The 25,136-nt window shown below is 32.2% G+C and overlaps 1 protein-coding gene across 6 annotated transcripts in view; it reads left to right on the top strand.

Annotated features, from left to right (window-relative positions):
* The first annotated feature begins 2,216 nt into the window (after window positions 1-2,216).
* LOC128176293 (myotubularin-related protein 10-A-like) overlaps window positions 2,217-25,136 on the top strand; it is a 29,639-nt gene continuing 6,719 nt past the window's right edge. For 2 of the 6 annotated variants that reach the window (XM_052842534.1, XM_052842530.1), the window contains exons 1-13: window positions 2,245-2,373; window positions 7,773-8,007; window positions 8,503-8,547; window positions 9,537-9,554; window positions 10,970-11,033; window positions 12,486-12,625; window positions 14,511-14,586; window positions 14,841-14,923; window positions 18,470-18,526; window positions 18,715-18,802; window positions 20,826-20,952; window positions 24,097-24,187; window positions 24,310-24,398. In XM_052842534.1, the coding sequence (XP_052698494.1) occupies window positions 7,942-8,007; window positions 8,503-8,547; window positions 9,537-9,554; window positions 10,970-11,033; window positions 12,486-12,625; window positions 14,511-14,586; window positions 14,841-14,923; window positions 18,470-18,526; window positions 18,715-18,802; window positions 20,826-20,952; window positions 24,097-24,187; window positions 24,310-24,398 (944 nt within the window). In that variant the 5' untranslated portion in view covers window positions 2,245-2,373; window positions 7,773-7,941. Of the gene's footprint in view, window positions 2,374-7,772; window positions 8,008-8,502; window positions 8,548-9,536; window positions 9,555-10,969; window positions 11,034-12,485; window positions 12,626-14,510; window positions 14,587-14,840; window positions 14,924-18,469; window positions 18,527-18,714; window positions 18,803-20,825; window positions 20,953-24,096; window positions 24,188-24,309; window positions 24,399-25,136 lie in introns of all 6 variants that reach the window. The other 4 variants (XM_052842531.1, XM_052842535.1, XM_052842532.1 and 1 more) reach the window with 4 other exon arrangements.

The following is a 25,136-nucleotide window of genomic DNA, read 5'->3' as shown; positions in this document are numbered from 1 at the left end:
AATCATCTTTATATTGCAAGTTAATTTTGTCAAATTACGACGTCCAAATTAATGCTATACATATTACAACAATTCTTATTATATGTTAGAAACTGGTAACCAACCAGTATGCTCTACATCACATTGTATTCGATCGTTTCATTTTTACAATATTTCAAATAGATAGAAAGAAAATTGATGTTAGAATGTCCCCTTCAGTATCATCGTCATATCTCTACCTCTCTCTTTCTTTCTCTCTCTCCCAAAACTTGCGTATATACTTTGCTATGTGATGTCGCTGATAAGTTTTAAGGCACCTCTCTCTCTCTCTCTCTCTCTCTCTCTCTCTCTCTCTCTCTCTCTCTCTCTCTCTCTCTCAACGTCTGAATATCATTTAATGAAACAAATTAGAAACATTAAAAGGTATAGGAATGTACATCACTTATTTAACTCTCTATTTTAACTGCCTATTTAATATCATTTTTTTTTGGTGATTTTAGAACAAGTAATGCTAAATTGCTTATAGAAAGAGGTAGATGGAATGATATTTATGTATCGTATAAATGCGTATATATTGTATACTATATATGTAACTGTAATGAGATAGGAGATTAAATTTCATTATTTATTTCATTTTACATATTTAAGAATTTAAAATAAGACAGTTTTATACATATCATTATATTTCTACACACAACCAAGATGTTTACAAATTTCAACAACTGTTTAAAATTAATAATATTAAGAAAGGTCGATTAATCTGTGTAAATTCATTAAAATTATAACCAAGAGAGTTAAATTAGCTCTCTAGGTTAATTGTCATCTCTAATGATTTGCTTTTTTTTTTTTTTTTTGGCTTTTTTCTTCTATTTTCACCCTTCAATGCATATATTGTATTATGTTTATTAGATTTTTCTCAGAACTGAACTTTATGCAGTTAGGAGAATAAAGAAATTGTCATCGTCAATTGTCATTATATATCTACTGATTATTTTATTAACAATATTTATCAGAATAAAAGATATAATTATTAGTTATTTACTTATGCCGTTCAGTTCTATCATATGCTTAGTCGGACATATACGAATACAAACTTTCTTTTATAATTAACAGCTTCATGTATTGTACACATATAGTCTGATATTTTTCATATCTAAACTGCCATGCGCATGAAGCTTAAAAACCCAATCGGGAAAATAAAAACCTAAATGTGCAATCAAATCCATTTCATTACATTGCCATAAGACATACTGACATACCAGTAGGATTAAAATTCCAAATTAGAATAGGCCAAACGTTTCACTCCAAACTACTGTAAGACTAGAATGAAGTGGTCTTTTCAATTCTTCATTTGTTTCAAAGAAAATTAAACAACTCGCCTCTTTGCATTTGCGGCGAAGTTAGAGGTACTGGCCATTTTTATTACATTGTAATACATATTCCAGAGTTAGGATCAATAACATCCTGATACTTCCATGTTTCTTTAATGTTGAACTACGTTCTACGAGTAAAATTCAATATAATATGATTTTGTAGTTCAGTATATTCTCTTTTAAGTACTTTTTTCTATACACTGGTATCAGTCTTTACATGTTATTTAATCATTCATTTCTATGCCTAATCCAAAATTAATTATCCGTAGGTGTTATTCTTTTCCGAGAACTGTCGCATTTCAAACAGCCGTTGAGCAATGAAATACACTGTACTCCGGTTACATGTACATGTATGAGTATATTGTACATAATATCGATAAAATGTATAGAACGAACAACAGACAAAAAACTGTCGATATTAATTTCTCAATTAAAAAAAAAAGCCAGGTAGCCTACTCATCGTCGGAACCCACGCCGGTTTTCTATCCGTTACGTTCCAGAACGTTCCAGTGTAACGGATAGAAAACCCGTGGGTTCCGACGATGCCAGGTACTGTATGTATATTAAATTATAAATACATGTAATAAAGGTTTAATTTTTAATTTTTTAAAGGCCTGCATGCATCAGAGACGCTGTCATAATTATGTCTCTGCAGTGCATGCACGAGTATCCTCTCTTGAAATTATGATATAGATCTACATGCTAGCAAACTTTGTACTGCATCCTGAATTCCTGATAAGGTTTGAAAATTGAATTTTAAAAACTCCATCTTTGATTTTTTTATTCTTAAAAAACAACAACAACAACTGGAAAAGCCGGAACCCGGCAAGCTACCGCAGACACCTGAACTGGTTCAGGGTTAGTGAACAGGAACCAGTTTTACGTCAACCATCAGCAGGAACTTGAGGAAGTCGCTCGTAAATAAACACGATGAACATGATGAATATCGCTTACGAAATTTAATATGACATCCAGTTTCATTTCTTATCTTTCAAGAAATGAGAAAGAAGCAGGGAGAGAGGTAAAGTGTTATGTATAGACCATATGCGATTATTGCGCTTTATTTTCATGAAAAGTTCAGAATATGCAGATATGTGCATTTTCCCATATTGTCCGAATTTGTTCTGAATATTGGAAGCAAAATTGTTTTTCAGGTGGTTATTAGATTTATCATTATTTTTTATAGCACCTAAATAACCTTTTGGTAATTTTTATAAAGATAATTTCATTTGTTTATAACGTAAGTCCGTGATTTTTCATTATGTCCAAGTTTGCACAGCTGTGACTAATTACAGAAAAACGCCTAATAATGCCTTAGGGCTTTTTATAGATATGTTGGATAAATGTGTAAAATGAAATAAGTTGAAACATTTTAACATTGAAATTTCTTAGAATGTACTAGTTAAATCTTCATATGTTGTTTTTACTATAGTTCCTAGTGTTTTAAATATGTATATGGTCTGTCCCAAGTTATTGCTTCCATCACTTTTTATTGATTTTTAATAAAAATACACATACCTGTGAAAGAAATGCTGTTGAAATCGATAAAAGGGAAAATATCCAAGATATTTTCATTGACAAATTATCATTTTTCACTCATGAAAGTTCACAGGAATGAAAAAAACTTTCTTACGGAGATTTATAATGGGAACTGTTTACATCTTTTCTCCATTTGGAAGTTCTTGGGACACCTTGCACAATTTTTCAAAATTATCATCCAGGCTTAATAATGGCTGATGCAATGCTAAATCTCTGTAGACTTTCTATTTTGGGATGTATATTGAAACCTGAAACAGTAGAGGGGGCGTTTCAAAACAAATAATCTGGACATTTTTCATTTTAGTGGATGAACATAGCTTGAGCACAAAAAGGGTATTTATGATTATTGAAATATCAAGCAAAAAGTGGTGGAAGCAAAAACTCGGGACAAAGTATAGTAATCTATGATAAACTGATAAATGTCCAAATTCACTCAAATAGGAAAATGAGGAATTATATAATAATCGCCCAAGCAAGTGGAGCAAATATTTATTATTGTATTTTGTAGTAGGAAATGTAAAATTACACAAAATGTTTAGTAGTGAATACACAAATAAATCAATATTTTTCAAAAAGAATCTACTAGTACAATAAATTTGTTACAACAATGGGATTATTTGTTGACTTCAGTAATTAGGGAGATCGAAGGGTGGATTTATGTTAAAAAGTAAAATTCAAGGAATGACCTGAATGAAGCCCAATTGAAGATACAATGTACCATTCATGGCCCCAATAAATGTCCAATTTAGTCTGACTCATGTATATGTCCCGAGATGCTATGGCTGAAGCTTTTAGTATAATTTAAACTCCTATGACTCTAAATAATTGTTAAAGGAGAGGAAGAAGTGGATCAGTAAAGGATGAATTATTATGAAATTGCTATTGGTTTTTAATTAAAATTCAAAATTCATCTGTATCAAAATTGGTAGTAAGAAAACTTAAATCATTTACACGAGCATTACACCCCATCACTTGATATATTACAAATCCATGTTTGTTAAGCTTTGCATAGAAATGTAATAATGCAACATGCGGTCAGATAAGATAAGGACTCTCTGTTCAAGGAAAAAAAATAGGGCCTAATCTTTTCACATCAGTAAAGTACCGGTATAGTAAATACATAAGATATGTGTGCTGAAACAAGGACATTTATGATACCGTAAATATGATTAACTTCTCAAGAGTTTGTATATATTTATCAATCAGAATATTACTTATTAAGGTGAAAGAAAGATTTTAAAAGTTTAACTATGAACAAAGTTACTTGAAATCAAAATTTTGAGGAAAAATATTTCACAAGTCTATTTTAAATTTTATTAGTTTTGTGTATGTATTCAAAATAGAAAAGGAATAATATTCACAATATGTGTCATTTTCCTTTACACACATGTGTGACATAAAAATTGACATTAATTGGGACAAATTCAGATCTACATTCATGTCAGATTGCATTTCCCAATTTAATTAAGAAATGTCAATAATTCCTCTAAATGAGAAGGGCCTGTATATTATACCAAGGCACTGAATCCTGGTTAATTAATTAATATTGTGATATATACCGGTAACATGTGTAAATTATATATTAGGTACACATTTTAGAATATATATATTTATTTTATGTAAACATAGCTGAAAGTAAAAAAATATACACGTAATCAGATATGACCGAAGTATAATAAACATGCATGCTTGTAGCAAATTCATGGTTTGATTTTAAATTTCCTTATCGTCTTTTATTACGAGTGGCTTTACGGTACATATCTGATACTTTGTGTAAGGTACAATGTTCATGTAACACAATCTTCTTTTCACAATACCATATATGTGGATGTTTTTTGAAAGGTTAAATCAGGTGCTTTAGTGAACAAAATACAGAATGTCATTCTTATTAATTTTGTTAAATTTACGGATAGTTGTGCATCTTTAAAAGCATGAAAGCAATTGAGGCAGTAAGCATGTTGGGAGCAAGCTCCTACAGTGGTCCCTCTTGCTCTGTTAATAGTGGCCAATCAGTGAACCGTATAATGTAATACCCATCCATTTCACTTTACTGACATAAAGTATTAAAGTGTTTAAATGATGACAGACAACCAGTTCTCCTGGAAACACATTTAATGCCTATTTACACACACTTGTAAACATGTATGATGGTGGTATGAATTTGTGGTATGAAGATTTTTTTTTTTTATCGGTATATATGCATAGAAAAACTCTAAAATTATGCTTGGGTCACTGCAAGAACTTTATAAACACATTTTTTCTTGGAAGGTGAAAGAACACACAAATACTTAATTCATTTAATTTTATCAACAGGTTTGAAAGACTGTGGAAAAGGCAATGAATATGTAATTATGTATTACCGTACTAATGCAATTTGCGGTTTGCTCACAAGTAGTTTTGTGTTTTGAAAATTTAGATTAGGGAAAACAACAGAAAAGTCATTCATTTGTCAATATGGTGAATACATGTATACAATTACCGGTATGCCTAAAATCTTCTTACATAATAACAGGCATCTAGCACACAAACTTATAAGTACTTTGATATATGGTGGATAAAAAATGACTGCATGAACTAGTTGGAGTTACAGATGTATACCCATGTGCCGGTACATGTACTTTCTGCAGAAATATGACCTTTTATTTTTCATTCTTCATTTAGAAGAGTTAGTTCACATGTGTAGTGACTTATTAATCACTGTTAATAATGTAACTGATGGGTCATTTCACAACAGAAATTATTTAAGAAGTTTTAATGTATGATGCCAAAATAAGTTTTGAAGTTTTTAAGTGGTATTGTGAAGACTTTAAGTTAACAGTACGTGACATACTTATGCACAGAAATTTGCAAAAGTATTGCCCTAGCTTGCATATTTTCTTGTTTACACTTGCTGTCAAATGCATTGATAGTGTTTATTTTTAAGGAAGTTTTTTTTTCTTTACATCTTTATAATGGAACTTTTATGATGTGTGTTTGCTGGCAAGGTCATAATTCATGTCCTACTTGCATATACTTGCATGGGTATACTTGTCCGTCCTCCTGTCACTGAATATATAGACTGAATCAAGTGTTTGGGAAATTTCTGAATAACAGACACATGCATTTATTTTCTTGATCCTTCATTACCCTATGATTCTTGTTTTGAGCAACATATTTCCTTCAATCAATAATTTTGCATAATGATAAGAATGAAATTATTAAACTGCCATCCTGAATTAAAAGGGTTGTATCTTACTCAGGTGACCATTTAGGCCTTTGGGCCTCTTATTTGATCTTTGGATCTATTGTACAGACACATATCATGAATACAATGTGAAATCAACAAACTAGAATACCAGTAATAAGGTATCAGTTTACATGAAAGCCAAATTGAGCTCATATTTGCAGGTTAAAAAAAAATTCACAGATTAACATTCATTTTTTGCGAATAAACGAGTAAATTTTTTGACTAAAAAACAAATTCAAGTAAATGCGAAAGTTTCATGATAAAATTTTCATTTTCAAAGTTGCACATTACCGGGTAATTTATTCCTGAATGTTTGGCGTTTATTTGTGAAAGTTTTGGGTATATTGAACACTCATCAGAGTTTCTTATTTCTAGGAAAGTTTAATTAGCAGGTATTTTGAAAAGTTTTGAGTCATATATTGAGAAAGTTATGTCTTTATTCATGAAAGTTATGCATTGAATAATTGCAAAAAGTTTGCATTATACATAAAAAGTTAAAAAGTGTTTATTTGGAAAAGTTTTGCTGTATATTGCAAAATTTATGTTTAATTACAAAATGTTTATTTCTATTTATAGCTACTGAAATGCTCGATGGGTTTTTGTGAATCTTGGACTTATTTTTTATTTTTAAATACAAGAAACTTTTTGCTGTTCAATACCAAATATCTATAGCTAGCATTTACAGGATGTATATTTCAACAGAATGCAAAACAACTGAGAGAAGAATTTTTTTAATTACTATTTAGTTGAATTTTATAGCACTTGAATTGTGATTCTGAAAGTTTCAAGTGTGTATTAAGTATTTCAGGAAACACCATGTAAATATCTGATACTCCACACATCCATGCAGACATAAATGGAACTATTCTCATTCCACCATATCCTATAGCACACAGATTATGAAATCAAATTGTGTCAGACATTACCCAACTAGCAAAGGCTCTCATCAAGTCGGTTTTTTTTTTTAACTAATTCTTAATATCCAAAGTTGTTAAACTTTATTTCATGAAAAAATAAACATCAATGTGTTGCTTCTTTAATTTTTATTGAATTGGAATTACAGTTGAATAAGATATACTGGTACTGTATTAAAATAGGGAAAATCTATGTTTATTGAATTGTGTTGAAATTTTCATTTCAATATACATGCAGCTTTAGATGTACCGGTAAGTGTTACCACATAAAAAAGCAAGCTGACACCCTTCCCCCCACCCCCACCCCCAACCTTGTCCGGATACCAGAGGGTAGTTCTTCTACATGAGTGACTATCAATATATATAAAAGCAAGAGTGAGAAGTGTATATCCACTCCATCGAGTCTGATAATAAGGTCAAAGGTATATGGTAAAAAAAATAATAAAGCTGACCTGTGAATGGTCGAAGCTAACAAAATACATCAGAATCAACTCTTATTTGTGAAATCGGCATTGATCTGGTGTAAATATAATGACAGAGCTTAATATATTGTTTAATTATGTAATCCATCAGTATCCAGAATACTGGTAATTCATTTGTTTACACATACCCAGTACATGATCAAGCTTGTTAAACCTAGTGATCCAGCTATTAGACATTTAAAAATAAACGCATATTATACCGGTAGTTATTTAAATACAGTATGCCAACATCTTGAAGTAATCTATATATACTTATCAGTTCACCCTTCTTAACCCAACAACAACCACTGGCCGATACAAACACAGCCTGTCTGTTTGAAGTTTTTCAATTCATGTGACCTGGCTCTGCTGATAGGAAATATACGAGGGGGCGTTGCCAGCAGTCATGTGTATCCTATACAGTGAAGTTTGTAGACAATGTTGACAACATGGCATCCTTTAGGAGGTCTCTGTTTTCAAGGAATAGCAGTTATAATGTTGATGTTCGTATGAAGGTAGGAGAGTGAGATCATGGATTGAGGGGTCAGGCAGGGTCAATGGGGGTGCTGGAGAGGATTGGGGGGGGGGGGAAGAAAGAAGTGCTGGGTAAACGAAGAAGACATGCTCAGTATTCATGGATTTCAGTTTGTCCTAGTGTTTTGTTTTCTGTGTTTATTTAAAATAGTTGGTGATAACATTTATGAAAACATTTAAACATCGTTGACTGTGCTTGCATGCACATGCAGTTAGTAATCTTAATGACAGAAATTAATAAGCCCTTGTCTTCAGTGACCATAAATGGCAGATAGATTAAATGTTACTTATAAATAGATTGAAATCATTACATGTTTCAACTGTATTGTAGAAACAGGAAAAGTTAGATTGTTGGATTAAGTGACTTCCTTGATCACCACCAACTAAATAGATATATACATATGTGCTAGGCAAAGAGTTTATTGAAATATGCATTAACTTAATATACATTTAATCAGTTCTACTCTATGTTTCAGACATTCAAGTCCTATGTTGACAATCCAGATGAAGATGAAAATGACGTAAGTTTTGAACATGAAAGCAGTTACGGATAGTTAAGTTGGCTGTTTTATTTCTACTGTAATTTATTGATTATTTCAGAAAAGTTTTTTTCCTTAGAAAATTATAGACATTGGTAATGGCTAGAGAAATCAATAATTACTTAGTTTTATAACTAAATGTGGAAGTACGTGTAGAATTGTTGAATTTTTTAATTCAACTATGTGCAAGGGATCTTAGCTTTTTTCTGCTCCCTTTCAGTATAAGATTTCCAAAAAATTATGTATTTGTGTGTAAAGGGTGATAATGTTAAAATTAGTAGTTAAAAATTTTGGGCAACTAAGACTAGTGAGAGAAAAGAAAAATTCCAAAGATTGTAGACTTCCTTTTTGGGGGAAAAGAGAGGGATATATTCACCAGTAGGAATGCGCTGAGAATTTATAGGTTGCGGTATATACTCAACACATGTTATACACATGACAGAACGCAATGGGTATATCATGTGTATAATGACTAGTCTCTTGTTCAAACCAGGTATTTATGGTATTAAGTGACAATTAAACTGTAAAAGTGAAACATAATATAGGAATGTACAATTTATGTACGCAATAAAGAGTAGATCAAATTGCACAATATTCAAATTAAAGGGAATTCAACTGCATATATTGTTGTGTAAAAGATGTGTGCATATAAATAAATTTAACATGTATATGTTTATATGTACATGTATTATACTCTTATAAATACCGGTAGTATTGACCTGTTAAGGGTATCAAAAAATCCTTCACTCACTTAATATATATACCCAAATATATTTTACACTGATTCAATTGATTAGACTAAAAAAGAAAAATGAAATCAAAATAATGATTCAAAAAATCATTCAGAGATAATGTCTCATTGTATGGTGTCACTACTTTTATCCATTGTTCTTCCACTGGACATGAAAATAACTAAAAGTTGTATGATGTCATATGATGATGTAAGATCGACCATTGTGTTTTTTTATCAGTTTTGTGTGGGAAAAGTGGTAAGTATTTTGATAATATCCATCCCCCCTCCCCCAGCTAGCTGCCCATGATCCTCTAATGCTGCAAACATTGATTAGAATTCATGCCATATGATGCATTTTCAATGTGTAGAAAAAATTCGGAATAATGAAGAAATCCTTAATTGACCTACATGTATGTAACCAAGTTTGGATTGTACAATGCTATCCAAATTAATTGGTCAGGTTTTGACTTAATTGTTACATCTACATGTCAACTTTATGATTTATTAGGAAGTTTCTAAGGTAAATATTTTGCATGTACATGTCATTTTATAAGCTATACTCTGAAAAATTAAATTTTTGCACGTTTATAGGTAGAGCATTTACGTAATAAGAAATGAGAAAATTTGGAAAGCTTATATATATTTAGATAATCTAATTTGCATTTGTTGCAATTAGGGAAACTAACAAACGTAATACTGCAAGACATTGTACAACATTATAAAAGCTGTACATTAAAAATTGCATATGTCGAAGATTTAACATTTTCCATCATCTGCACAAGTACCCTTAATAAAGCTAGATTTTTTTTAACATGCAGATTATATGTTATAATGATTATAGTCCCGTTAACAGGAAATTTGCACTGCAGTATACTGATATTTATGATCATGTGTACATATGTCATATTATACCATATTTTAATGCAACGCGATGAGTCAATTATCTCTTAAAAATCCAGTATAATTACAGAGCGAGTATTAGCAATTTTGTCACTTGTTTTAAAATATATCACTAACATTTTTAAGCTTCTTAAAAATCTTGATTCATTCTTATTCATTTTCTACATTATTATTTTTTATTAGATGTTAATTAATTCTACTTACGGTATTTAAAATAAGTATTGGTTGTTAACCATTTTTGTAAAGTATCTCTCCCTTTTCATAGCCTAACCCCAAAACTTCTCTGTAGCAGTTCTATTCTTCCCATTCGTCACAGGTTTGTTGGATTGCCATTGGATAAGCTGGTCATTCAGACCTTGTGACCTATAATTTAATGATATTACATATTACAACAGCAAGATTGAAATGCCTTGTGAAGTTTGTGTTGATGAATTTCACAGTGTACATAGCTCACTGGACATAATATTAGGCATGCAGATCCCGAGTTGGAATACTGCAGGGCCAATAAATTTTTGAAAGTGATTATTCCCCTAAAGTTTGCTTTTGTACACATGCTAGAATATCAGATCTTTAATTAAAGAAGACGGCATTTTGTTGAAGTTTGAGAGACTTTTTCGAAAGATGTGGAGGATCCCCCTAAATATGGATATTAATATTGACTTTTTCTACTTACATGTACATATAGTATGCAAATACCAATATTTAATTGATTAGTCTATTTAGAGGATTAGTATGTCACTGATGTGTTTTTCTCTGTTTATATTTTACCAGGAGGAGATAAAGAAGCGAGCCTCCTCCTTCTTCCAAAATGATCTGAATCCTCATCTTTTACCAGGTAAGTTCATTCTGTGCTTTCAGATTTACAGCAGAAATTCAAAGATTTATGGCAGTAAACACAGAGTACTTCCACAGGTGTTTGAGGACAGGACCCCCCCCCCTCCCTCCCCCCTCCATCCCCCCTCCTCGGATATTATCTTTCATGAGTGTACATTATGTCCCAGAAAGATGTTAACTTCTGTCTGAGTTACCTAGCTTGTCTTAAAAAAAAACTCGTTTGACATGATATGGTAGGTTTACAGAAGAACATACGTTCATTTTAAAAGCATAATGAGGAATGAGGAAAAGATATATTTACTGCGGTAATATCATCCCTTGCTTCTTGGAAATTGAAAGAGAATACATGTTTTATAGTCCCAAATATGACGAAGGTGTATATAAACAAACAAGGTGTATATAAACAAACAAGGTGTATATAAACAAACAAGGTGTATATAAACAAACAAGGTGTATATAAACAAACAAGGTGTATATAAACAAACAAGAGAGGCATACCTTTCCTCTTTTTATATACATTGAGGGGGGATGTTTTACGTTGATGGGGTTTTTTCCGTTAATTTTATTAAATTTTTGAAACCAAATATGTTGTGTAAAGGGCTTTAAGAAAATTTCTTTAAAAAAAGTCAACTACCTTGGGTGGTTAAATCAGGGTTAGGGGGGAGGGGGGTCCTGTCCTCAAGCACCTGTGAGTACTACAATGAAATAATTGTATAGTAAAACTAGTGTGTCGAAACACAATATGACAAGGGATGTGCTTGGCTTTAGAAGTATAATGAAGGTATGGGTGACATACTCTGATGAATAGTTTTATGTACCAGTATGTTAATTTAACTTGTGCCTCATTTTTCAAGTGAGTTGAATTTTAAAGATTTGTCAGGTATATTGTAATAGTTATATAACATTACAGTTCAGTAAAATTTTACTCATTGTTTTACTGTTATTGATTTCACTTTATGTTCTTAGAACTAACTACGGTAATTTCAAAATTGAACAAATGAACACTCCAAGCAAACACAAGAGCTCTGCCAATTGCAGCATTGATCCCCTTGCAAATGAAAACTTTTTTAAATGTGTTATGAATTAAGTTAACTCATTTGTTTATTTTGTTTTACTGTTAACTCCTCAGGATTTTGACACAAAAAAATATATGGGGGGGGGGTTGGGTTATAGTAAAATAGGGGAGTCTAGCTCCCCTATTATGCTGTTTACCCCCCCCCCCCCTCCCTGTTTTGAATATAAGTTTGACATATTACATTGCTTAAAAAATAAGCAAAGTTAAAGAAACCTTTAAAAGACTAAGGATTTCTTTCAATGTTCCCCAAAAGCTTTTTACACTTTTATTCTAACACACCTTCATACACACAATCAGCGATGCCATTTTCCCTTGCACGGGAATAATGAATTTAAACCAAGCAAGAATCGCACTCCTTATGTAGTTTGACTGTTACAGGGGAGAAAACAGTTACAGAGGCAGACAGCGTGCTGTGCTTTGTTCCATTCACAGAAAAAAAGCAAGGAATCTCAGGGAAGCTCTTCATCACCAACTTCAAGCTCACATTTCTGACGGGGGATCGATCATCTTATGACCAGGTAATACTGAGACAGCTGTAAGTAGGTGGATGTAATCAGAGAAAGCTGCCAATTTATTGTTGGATGTTCTGACCTGAAGTTGGATTCAATGGCCAATAGGTGGATGTAATGTTTAATAGATAGATGTAATGATGCAATGGTGGTTGTAAAAAAGAGTAGATACTATGATGAATGAATGTAATAACCATGAGGTGGAGGGTATGACCGATAGGAAGGTATATACTAGTTCTATGTCAATTACCAAATAGTGGATGAATTACATGTAAATGACCAGTAGGTGGATATGAAGATCATTAGGTGGATGTAGTGATCGTTAGGTGGCTGTATTGATTGATAGGTGGATGTAGTGATCATTAGGTGGATGTAATGATTGATATGTGGATGTATTGATTGATAGGTAAATATATTGATTGATAGGTGGATGTATTGATTGATAGATGGATGAATTGATTGATAGGTGGATGAATTGATTGATAGTTGTATGTATTGATTGATAGTTGTATGTATTGATTGATAGTTGTATGTATTGATTGATAGGTAAATATATTGATTGATAGGTGGATGTATTGATTGATAGGTGGATGTATTGATTGATAGATGGATGAATTGATTGATAGGTGGATGTATTGATTGATAGTTGTATGTATTGATTGATAGTTGTATGTATTGATTGATAGTTGTATGTAATGATTGATAGGTGGATGTATTGATTGATAGGTGAATGTATTGATTGATAGGTGAATGTATTGATTGATAGGTGGATATAATGATTGATATGTGGATGTATTGATTGATAGTTGTATGTATTGATTGATAGGTAAATGTAATGATTGATAGGTGGATGTATTGATTGATAGGTGAATGTATTGATTGATAGGTGAATGTATTGGTGAATGTATTGATTGATAGGTGAATGTATTGATTGATAGGTGAATGTATTGATTGATAGGTGGATGTATTGATTGATAGGTGAATGTATTGATTGATAGGTGAATGTATTGATTGATAGGTGAATGTATTGATTGATAGGTGGATGTATTGATTGATAGGTGAATGTATTGATTGATAGGTGAATGTATTGATTGATAGGTGAATGTATTGATTGATAGGTTGATATAATGATTGATATGTGGATGTATTGATTGATAGCTGTATGTATTGATTGATAGGTGAATGTAATGATTGATAGGTGGATGTATTGATTGATAGGTGAATGTATTGATTGATAGGTGAATGTATTGATTGATAGGTGAATGTATTGGTGAATGTTTTATTTGATAGGTGAATGTATTGATTGATAGGTGAATGTATTGATTGGTAGGTGGATGTATTGATTGATAGGTGAATGTATTGATTGATAGGTGGATGTAATGATTGATAGGTGAATGTATTGATTGATAGGTGGATGTAATGATTGATAGGTGGATGTATTAATTGATAGGTGGATTTAATGATATGTAGGTGGATGAAATGATCGATTAGTGGATATAATGACCATGCGGTAAGTTGATGAAATGGTCAGTAGGTGGATGGATTTAGAATGAAAGATATGGGGAGAGAGGGGGATTTTGGGGGAAGGAGATGGACAAGAAATTTTTATAATGCACATTATATGAACCATTGGCTAATTTTATTCTTAAAAGATGGAAAATCTCACAATATATCAGTGTATGATTTTGTAAAAAGATATGGTTTACTTACTCACAAAAGCAGACAACTTAAGATGCTTGAATTCATATTATCCTCACACAGTGACATATGTATAGAAAAATAAGGATCATACAAAATCAACCACAATTAGTTAGCATCTCTTGTATAATTGCTATGTTTTTGTATTATCATTCAAATTTCCATATATGATGAGCTTTTAAATACAACTTTGCAGCAAAATCGTCGGCAAAGGAACAAATTGATCGACGATGGAGACATTCCACTCACCAACATTGAAAGCATCTACCAAGGTAATCAATGTAACAACAAACAAAGCATCTGAACAGGCCCAGATTTCTATTTAGCTTCAAGCTTTTAATACCTTGTTGTTTTTTTTACCTGTGTTTTAAATAGAGTATAAATTATTTGACAAAGACTAAGGAAGTATTCAGATTTGTTTGACTTACATTACACAGGAAATGTTCTGTGCAATTTTATGGATATATATTCATGACTAAGAAGTATTACTTCAATGGAGAAAATAATAGGCTTTATCCTGTTTTAGTTGTGTCTGGAGGAAAGAGGAAGAAACTGCTTCCAAATACCACTGTGTCCACATTGACGAAGTATCTAGAAATTCATTGCAAGGTAATGTTCTAGAGTTATCTCTCTTTCTCTGGGAAATCATTCTGCATGCACTGATTGTGGTTTCAATTTATATTCAGTGCAAATATTTCTGTGCATTTCGTCAGTGAGCTGATCCCAAAAATAAAATGATCATCAAGTAAATCTTGGACAACATTTCTTGTTTGTTTTTTTACTATTGTCCACAAAACAATGTCTAGACTGTCTTATGTGACCATCCAAGGGACCAATTAAAAAAGTCACATAAGATAGGGAGTCACATAACGCAGTCCAAGTCTAACTTCACAATCTTTTTAGTTACCTTCTAGTTATCAATAATACTTAGTACCAAAAAGTTAATTTATACATCTTTTACCTTTAAGTAGTTTTTGATAGACTGCACAGAAATTCAAAATTTATCATATTTGAATTTTGTACAATAATTAAATATAGGGGAACATATTTATAAACTCAGTATGTTTTTGTTTCCAACAATTGGACTGTGGCAGTATGTTTTCATTGTTTTGTTATATAAATGACTGGTAAAATGATGTTAGCTACATTTATGCATCATAACAATGGATGATGTTTTCTCAATGATGTTTCCGTTTACCAGGTTTAACCATGCATAGTTTTACACATGTTTTCACATCTATTAATCTGACCTTAAACTTGACTTCAAAATACATGTACGATGTCGGATTCGTAATCTGCCATGTTTGTTTATTTGACTAAGCACCCTCCCTATTTCTTCCTTATACACGTGTTAATTACACAACATCTTTATAAATATCGATGTGTGGATTCAACTTAGACATGTACATGCCAAGATGAGTTTGGCCAAGACGTTTGTATACCAAGTAATGATAAACAGCTTCACAACCCATGTTTATGGAATATCAATTACTATTGGGCCGCCATGTTAGGTGCAACAAAAGTCGTCATTAGAGATATAGAGAGAGTCTTGAAAAACTTTACGTATTTGGGTTAATGATGATATCATGATAACCATTAATTTAATATGAATGGGGATAATATTCTTATTGGTTATCAGAACAAAAGACATCTAGTTGTGTCTTAGCTTGGGACGTCATTTTAATTGGCTAAAGTCGCTTAAAACAGTCTTCACAACATTTTGGGACTAATAATTATGATCGCTTGTCACGTAAGGCAGGGGGCCTGCTTAATACAGAGTTTTCATATAGGAAGTTACATTGGGCGGTCTAAATATGGTCGCATTAGACAGAGAGTGGCTTAAAGGGTACCTGCAGCCCATCCGATGTGAAACATATGTTAAAGAGTTTATTTACCAAAATTTAATGCAAAAAACCGCATCGAAATCGGTGCAAAAATAATGAAGTTATGCCCCTTCAAAGTGGCTATTTTTACCTGCTTTGGGAAATCTAATCAAGAAAAAACAGAATTAGGCGATAACGAGGCTTCAGCGGAAGTGACGTCACGAGGTCAACACGACGGAAATTTCCTTACAAAGCTATACAAATTAAATTCGATTTTTCAGCCAAAATGATTGATATAGGTCTGATGTTTTGACGTATTTTGTTAATTTAAGTATTGTAGATCTAGAAATTTGTATCCGTTATTATTTTATTACAATCTGATTTCTTTTTAAACGATTTTAAAATTTGTTATTCTCGTCGCCTTTTTACCGATGAATACGATATCTTAAAACGCTTACATGGGCAAATTTATGTTCATTATTCATTTTATTGATTACATAATATCCTTTCACACACGAGTGATCCGAGATAATGACACAGGTAAACAGGTAAACTATCGAAGCCACTGCTCCAGACACACGTGTATCTGGGGTATGTATACACAAGGTACACGAGTCTGGTGAACAAAGAGAGGGTTTCACACCTCTAGACTGGTAAATTCATTTGTGTATAATTAGCTACTCAATTGTTAAAAGATAAAACAGAAAAATAAATTAGACTGTGTAAAATCAAGCATTCGTCAGCTAAAACGTGTATAGTCCGACAATCAGTGATTAAAGAAGCATGCATGATACTATTGAATAGTAAAACTAATGTTCAAAGTAAATGCCTTTATTGTTACTTATCTTATCACTTAAATAATGACAAACATTTACAATTCTGCAATTGAAACCTTTTTTATGTGATCAAGTAATTATTTCGGATTTATAATTTGTTATTTAATAAAGTGCAACTTTTTTTCGAGCGCTATGGTCAGCAATTAAACGCTTTATAACTCCGTATAGCTTAAATTGTAATACTGACAACGAATCATTATGAAATCTAAATAAACTGGAACATTTTGACAAAGGATGTAAATAAATGTAAAATTAAATTCCATTATCGTATTTTTAAAAGAATACGAGACAGACATAATCATGCATGCAGCCATCTTGGACTTTCGCCTTGTTCCGTTTATAATCCCGTGTTTGTTTGTTAAAGAATGCATACTATTTTGATTGTTATTGGTCCGATATCAATATTATTGAATAATCGGGCGACATCATTTGTAATGTTATGCCTTATACGAGGAATAGACCCCGAGTTACCTTTTACGAAATATCATTATGTATCATCAATATTATTATTATAATCAGTTAATAATGTCACTGAGAAATCATTCGAAAGAATGACAATATTAACAAAATATGTTTCGTATAACAATAATGCTTTGATTAATTGTCATTTTGCTACATATGGTGTGCATTTATATGTAAAATGTGTTACACATTTGACGAAATTCATGATGCAAACAATTGTCCAAATTCGGCATTTTTGTTCGATAAAATACAGGTTAAACTCAAACGACAGTATAATTAGTCATCCAGGGTTGATACGGAAACAAAATAAAAGAAAAAAATATTCATATATCGATTAAACAATGCAAGAAAACGAACAGTTTTCATACGATATTCCTGTTTCTCATACAGCGGCGTTGACCCCGTGACGTCACAGTTCATCTCGCGCCAAAACGGCTTGATTCAAAACTCGTTCAGGTGTGAAATCGGGTTTTCCCCAAATATCTCGAAAACTACTTAAGGGATCGATGTAAAATTTTCAGGATGATGTTTTTACACATAGATCTCCATTATATCAAAAATTGACCGGCACTGCAGGTACCCTTTAATACAACAGAGTCGCTAAGGCAGGCTAGAAATATATCTTGAAACTGATTATACTGCATCAGAGAAAATTTATTCCAGTTAATATTATACCAGTCATACCTGTAATTTGATAATGTATACTGTAATGTACGTGTAATATAATATAGAAATGTAGTGTGTACAGTAATATGATAAAAAAAAATATTACAAAGGCCATAAAAAAATTGTTTCTCAGGCAATGCCACTTTGTGTCAATTGCTGCCATATTGATTAATCTTATTAACAATTGCTATTTGAAAAAGAGGAATGTCTTAGTTTTTCAATTTGATATATTAAAAAAAAAAATCAAATTGAGTAATCCTTCTTTTCAAATATATAGAAACAAAGCTTGCTAGCTGCATTACAAATTTTAAAATTTTTGGAACTCTGCGATTGATTTTTTGAGGAGATGAATCCTATTTCTTTTGCAGGATTTTAGGACTCATGTGTTTGGTTTCAAGTTCACTCCTAAAGACCAAATAAAAAAGGTGTGTAATTGTAATAAACACCAACTCAGCATTAATCTAACTTTTATTCAGATATCGATTATAGAAATCATACACAATATATGTTCAAATATTTTTTTTTTCAAATGCACCGTTCTTGTGTGTGTGTGTGTGGTTGTATGATCTTATGGCAAGATTTCATTGTTTTTAATTTTTAAATTGAATTTCAGATAACCAATGCTGTCATTCATTATGCCTTTCCAAGCAAGTCCTGGCTTCTGTATGCCTATGAATATGCCAAAAACCTCCAGCCAACAGGTATTTTATTTAAAAAGAAAAGAATAGGGTCTTATATTTGCCCAGTTCTATTAATTTTGCCTAAATATCACACTTAGAGAAATGAATGTATTGATTTTAGGATACCCTTTGTGAATGTTCCCATACAGAGCACACATAAATCTGTTTGTTTAAAGTGCAAGCATAGTCATGTTAATATTTCTCGCGGAGCGTTGGAAGTGATAATTTTTTTTTTGAGAAGTCGGGAAAGATTGCTCTGTGCGTCATGTACATCCTTATGAAATGGATGAACCTTGTTATCACCATCATGATAAACATGAATGCTGTGAGTCACACGGAGGCACGCTCAAATAAAGGATGGCTACTGCAATGTTTTTTATTTTTAAATTATTGAATTTGTAAACAGGGTTTTCCAAAGTAAAAATCCAGTGATTGAAAGGTGAAAATGGCTGTCGGGCCGCTGCCATACCTGGTACCCCTATTATACGGATGACTCCCCTTACAGTTTTCAAGATAGGAAGTTGTTGTTTTGCAGATCAGTTGTACATATTTATAAATGATGTGCATATTGCTAGGATTTTGATTTTTGATAATTTTTGTGAAAAATACTAGCTGTTGAACTAAGTAATTTTTTTTCTCATAATATTGCATATAGAGTACCCAATTTCTCTGGATAGTTAGTGTTTATCAATTCAAAGTTGACAAATGGAATTTGATACTAATCACATAAAAGAAACCCTGTTTTGCTGTCACATTGTGAGCTTTTCTTTTGTGAAAGATTTTTATTAATTGTATGAAAAATTATGAATCTATATTAATATTTTAATTGATTCTCAAATTGAACATTAGGTGGGACACTTTACACTCTGTCAATTGTGCACTCCTAAACTACTGTTGATTTCTAAATAAACGCAAGGAATCACCGGTAATATGTGCATAAAATCTTGAGAAGCACCCCTTACAGATTTTAAAATCTTGCTACTATTCTCTGAGCATTGAGAATTATAAGAAATTGAGACAATTGTTCAGATTTCACAAATTTATATTCTCCCAATTTAATACACAATGGCAGGATTGCAGAATTAAGTTCTTGCATAAAATAAGGAATCTACAGTATTGCATTTCTTGAAATTTTGAAGAAGATATTTGAATATAAAAAGAATTTACTCTGTATTAACACAAATTTATTTTTTAAGATGTATTAAGAAGGCTAAATGGTTAACAATTTTAAGATATGATTTGGTGAGCTATTAACTATCATTTTGTAAGGAAAAAAATCCATATATTTTACTTTTGAATTCGGTATATATTTTCATATGAAATTCTTCTTCTAAAGGAGTTCATTACAGTTTTGAAATGCGCTAAAACACAGATGTTATTTATCGTGTACTATGTCATTAGTTTTAGTAGAGAGTGGGAATATGGATTTGGAAAACCACAATGTGATGATCCGGAAAATTGGACCACACTGTGTAATATTAACAGTATCAAAACAGAAAAATTTATGGGTATACCACAGGGGTTTGTGTAGGAAAAAAAAATATCTTAAAAAATGTGGGTACCTTGGAGGAAAATTAACGTAATTAGACGGGGTCACATTGTGGGGTTTTTTTTGCATGGATTGCAATGTTAGATAAATCTAATTATAATCTTGCTAAATGAATATAATTGTTTTGATTTTCCCGATATCTTGTAAGTTTTCTCATTTTTTCTCTTGGGGCTTTATTTACATTACATGAAATACTAGTGTGCAAATTTTTACAATTACGAAGGCCAGGATTCAGTAAAGATTTCAGACAAAATATCAGACAGAAAGCCAAATCTTAATATGGATGGAAATACCCAATTCAAACTCATAATTTTTAAATGCATACTTGAAGAAAATGTGGTCTATTACTAATCCAGACTTCCAAGACCCTGTCTCTCAGTACTTTTAGCACTTTGATTTTTCCTCTGAGTTACCCTTTTTTTTAAAGATTTTTTTTCCCTTCTACACAAGTCCATGTGGGTATATAATATAGTATGTTCTTGTCTATTTCAACAGGAAATGGGACAGTTAGCAATACCCCATTATATAATAACGCTGACGATTGGGAGAGAGAATTGAACAGGTGCGGATGTACTAAGTGGAATGTTTGTGATGTCAACAGGGGATATTGTGTGTCCCAGAGGTGGGTATTATGCTCTGTAAAAGCTCTGTTAAATACCAAACTTAAACTGTGGAGAATTTATAAACAAAAAAAAAAGAAAGAACCAGGTCATTTCTTATATAAAATTAAATGTTTCATCATTTGCAAATGCATGGAGAAATTGTTTCTAGATCATTAGAAATGTAACTTTTGTGTGTAGAAATAAATGCGATGGTACATATGTTTATAGAGAGACATATGTTTAAATTTGTCTATAAAACCTTTAACCCACCTTTTACTTGTAATGCCAATGATCTTGCAGTTTCACATTTTTTACTGCAATACAATGCCGTTTTTTTTGCGGGCAAATAGGAAGAAAACATTAATGTAGAAAAATTAGATTGCTGCAGGTTATGCCAATTTTTTCTGCAATAATTTGAACCTTCAAAGCCTGTATGAACAATCAAAAAAAGCATACAGCTATTACATGTTAAGACTGTTTCGATAACTGACAAGTCAAGTTTCTTGGTCTGTGACCAAACAAGATTAGCACTCTGATTGGATTAAACTGCTATATGTTTTATTATGGCCAATCTGCTGCTTCACTATTAATGTGAGTAAAAAACAGTGAGCTTAAAATCTAATAATCTGCTTATTGAAGAGATGCTGCGTTTTACAAAAGAACTTACGCCTTAAGACCAAATTAATGAATGCTAATTAATCACCAACTGATCAATAATTTATCTTATGGCTGGAAAATATAATTATGGGAATTGAAATATTTGTAAACAAATGGTTTTATGTCAATTTTGTTCTTTAAAGATCATTTTGCGAGGCTGTAAATATTTATGACTTTGTCGTAAGTTCTTTTGGAAAATGTAGCCCTCAATCCCATGTCCAAAAATGAGAAAAATTATTGACCAAACTAGATGATATCCCCTGCAAGCACAGGAATTAACACTTACACATAAATATGATACAGTGTTAATATAGGTAAGTCTTGATGGCTTAAACTTCGATCGCTCGAAGTTCTTGGTCACTCGAAGTGAGTCTCCAGTCCCGATTTTCCCCCCTATGTAACTAAGCAAGTTGATAATGACACCCCGAGAAAACCATTGTCAACAAACGCAAACAACATACTATACACACATTTGCAGCCCAAAATTAGTCCATGTTGCTAAAAGTTTTGATTTATTACAAAATAATCCATACACAGAGTAAACCTTTAAAATATCTAGTAAAATAGGATATTTTCTAACGATGTTTAATTAAACAATAAAATACTATCTTTGGTGATTAATTCGGAATATGAAGGTACCGACATTGCAGAAATTTTTTTTCAGCAATGATCGCTATACCTTCATAACATGAATCATCAAAAAAAGCATTTCATATTGTTTAATTGACACCTGCTGAAATCTACAGAATCTACGGTCATTATGGTATAAGAGGTAAAAGCTAGGGACTCTCTAAATGAACACATCATCACTTTCTGGATAATTAATTAATGGTTTACCAATTTTGGTTCATTTTAAAATGAAGAGAAAATATGTCAAATGACCCCTCAGATATAGGTTCATTTATACAGTTATCATAAACATGGAATTAAAAGATTCATTTTCTGGTTATTTGGTGTATGTAAAAATGGGCCAAGAAAATTATGAAAAATAAAGTGTGATTTGTGTCACTACCACAGTATGCAACAGACTTGAGAAGCCAAATAACTCCACTGATAGTATATATCTCCCCAAAACAGGAGCACAAAACTGTCAAGAGTCAATTATTTATTAAAACAACATGTGTGATTATTAAATTGTTACTTGTAACACCTACAGTAATTATAACATTTTTATTAACAGTTTGTTTTGTGCTTTGAATTATTAATCTGTAAAACACTAAACTTGGGGTTCAAAAAGCTGGACTAAAATTTGTATTCTAGCAGCTATAGAAGTCTTTGGGAATAGGTGATCTGGTGAATTTAAGATTCATAAACCGACAGTGAAATGGCAAAGTATGCTGAATTGTGTTTTGATGCTTATTGTTACTATCTTATATCCCAAACATACAATTTACATTGAGCAAATTAAAGAAATAAAGATTATAAATTTGTATTTCCCAGTTTAGTGAAAATCAGTAGTATTTACCATCTAGGACGGAAAATACTGGTATTTACCACTGGTAATTCCCAGCACTGGTATTTCCCGGCCAACCCTGCCTGTTTCCTGTTTTAATACCTTAAATCAAGTGTAATAATCATGAAAAATTCACTGAAAAGTGCATATAGCTTATTCTCAGAATATTTTCCTATGGTAGTATCTAATGTCTAATGTGACTTATGTCACAGGTGTAATAAACATGAAAAATATTAGGCATATTCAAATAGTATATATTTTTCACGTGATACACAAATAATACATAATTAACTAATTGAGGACCACATACAGTTAAAAGTGTAAACAGATGACTATACAAGTGACCTTGATAAGTACTATTAAATGAACACGTAAACAATTATGTACAAGCTGCGCAATTATTAACATAATAATCACTCTTTTTGAAAGTACAGTTTGAATTGAACTGCACAGTAGTACAATCTCATACATCCAGGTATGGGACAGGAGAACTATATTTGTTATAATTGTAGACTCTATATAGCTTTTTTATTGCATGCTTGCCACAAACTACATGTTTTTTGTCATCCTTTGACCTATGTTCGTGTTTTTACTCATGCTATGTACTGATGCGGGAGACTGTAAGCCCGTATCCCTTGACGCTGTGATGGACAGTTTGACAGTTTTGATACTGTGTTTGGAACTAAAATACTGCTTTCGAATTTAATCACTGAATCTACACTCATGATCAGCACAGGTGGTCATGACTAACCAAAACTGTCCGTCCTAGACAGCCAAAAGGGTATATATACTCATGTCAATTGTTAGAGATCAAACTGATTTATAGAACTGATTTAGAGAACCGATTCAGACTGATTTAGAGAACAGATCAAGAACCAATTTAGATTAGAACTGATGTTATACCACTATACGACACAACAAATTAAATTATGAACACTTTAACTGGAAGTTGACGTAATAACAAGCAGACAGGGAGACTTTGTGTAAAACGTCTTACAAGAGCAGGCATACTGTTGGTGCATTTAAGTACTTTCAGTACTTTGATTACTTGTAGCATGCCAGAGAGATTTGTTCTGCCCATGAACTTGATGAGTTACGATGAACTGATGAAAGCAGCCTCTCAATTCAATGAAAACAGATTACCTGTAAGTCTATATAGTACACTACACCAGGTGAAACAGATTACCTAAAAGTAACCATAGTACTATCATTATTACTATGCAATTATGACAGTGTAAGTACAATGGGAGAACTCTTGGGTTTTCAGGCCTGGTGTTACACCCACACAAACGGAGCAAGTCTGGTGAGAATGGCTGAGATGTATGCTGAGTCGGAGCTAGCAGATTATGTCGGAAAGTGAGTCCATTTTTTTTTTAAAAATCTAGATTATGTGTACATGGTCTTGTTCTGAAGACCAAGGCTGAATCTCTCGAAGTCAGGACATGACCTATTAGACTGAGGCTGAATCTCTCGAAGTCAGGACATGACCTATTAGACTGAGGCTGAATCTCTCGAAGTCAGGACATGACCTATTAGACTGAGGCTGAATCTCTTGGAGTCAGGACATGACCTATTAGACTGAGGCTGAATCTCTCAGAGTCAGGACATGACCTATTAGACTGTGGATGAATCTCTCAGAGTCAGGACATGACCTATTAGACCCAGGCTGAATCTCTCGAAGTCAGGACATGACCTATTAGACCCAGGCTGAATCAGAGTCAGGACATGACCTATTAGACTGAGGCTGAATCTCTCGAAGTCAGGACTGACAGAGATTAGTATAAAGTATTAGACTTTATTATAAGTGTGCTATAAGCATACTGGTAGTTATTTTAATTATCAGATGTTTTTTATTTGATGACAGTTTCCAGGAGTTTGCTGTATGTAATATCCCATCTTCTGATTGTTTATAGATTAAAACTTGGCAAATATTGGTTATAGGTTATATGTTTTCTGTAGAATGCATAGGGCTTCTGAGAAATCTAATGAAGAGTTTATTTCATATTTAAGGAATAAGGAATCATTCTTTGAGTATCATGAGGTGATAATTTTGGTTTGGGCGTTATCAAATCCAATAAAGCCCAAAGGGCTTTA

This window comes from Crassostrea angulata, chromosome 3, assembly GCF_025612915.1.
Source record: "Crassostrea angulata isolate pt1a10 chromosome 3, ASM2561291v2, whole genome shotgun sequence".
Lineage (NCBI taxonomy): Eukaryota > Metazoa > Mollusca > Bivalvia > Ostreida > Ostreidae > Magallana > Magallana angulata.
This window is presented reverse-complemented; position numbering and strand designations above follow the sequence as displayed.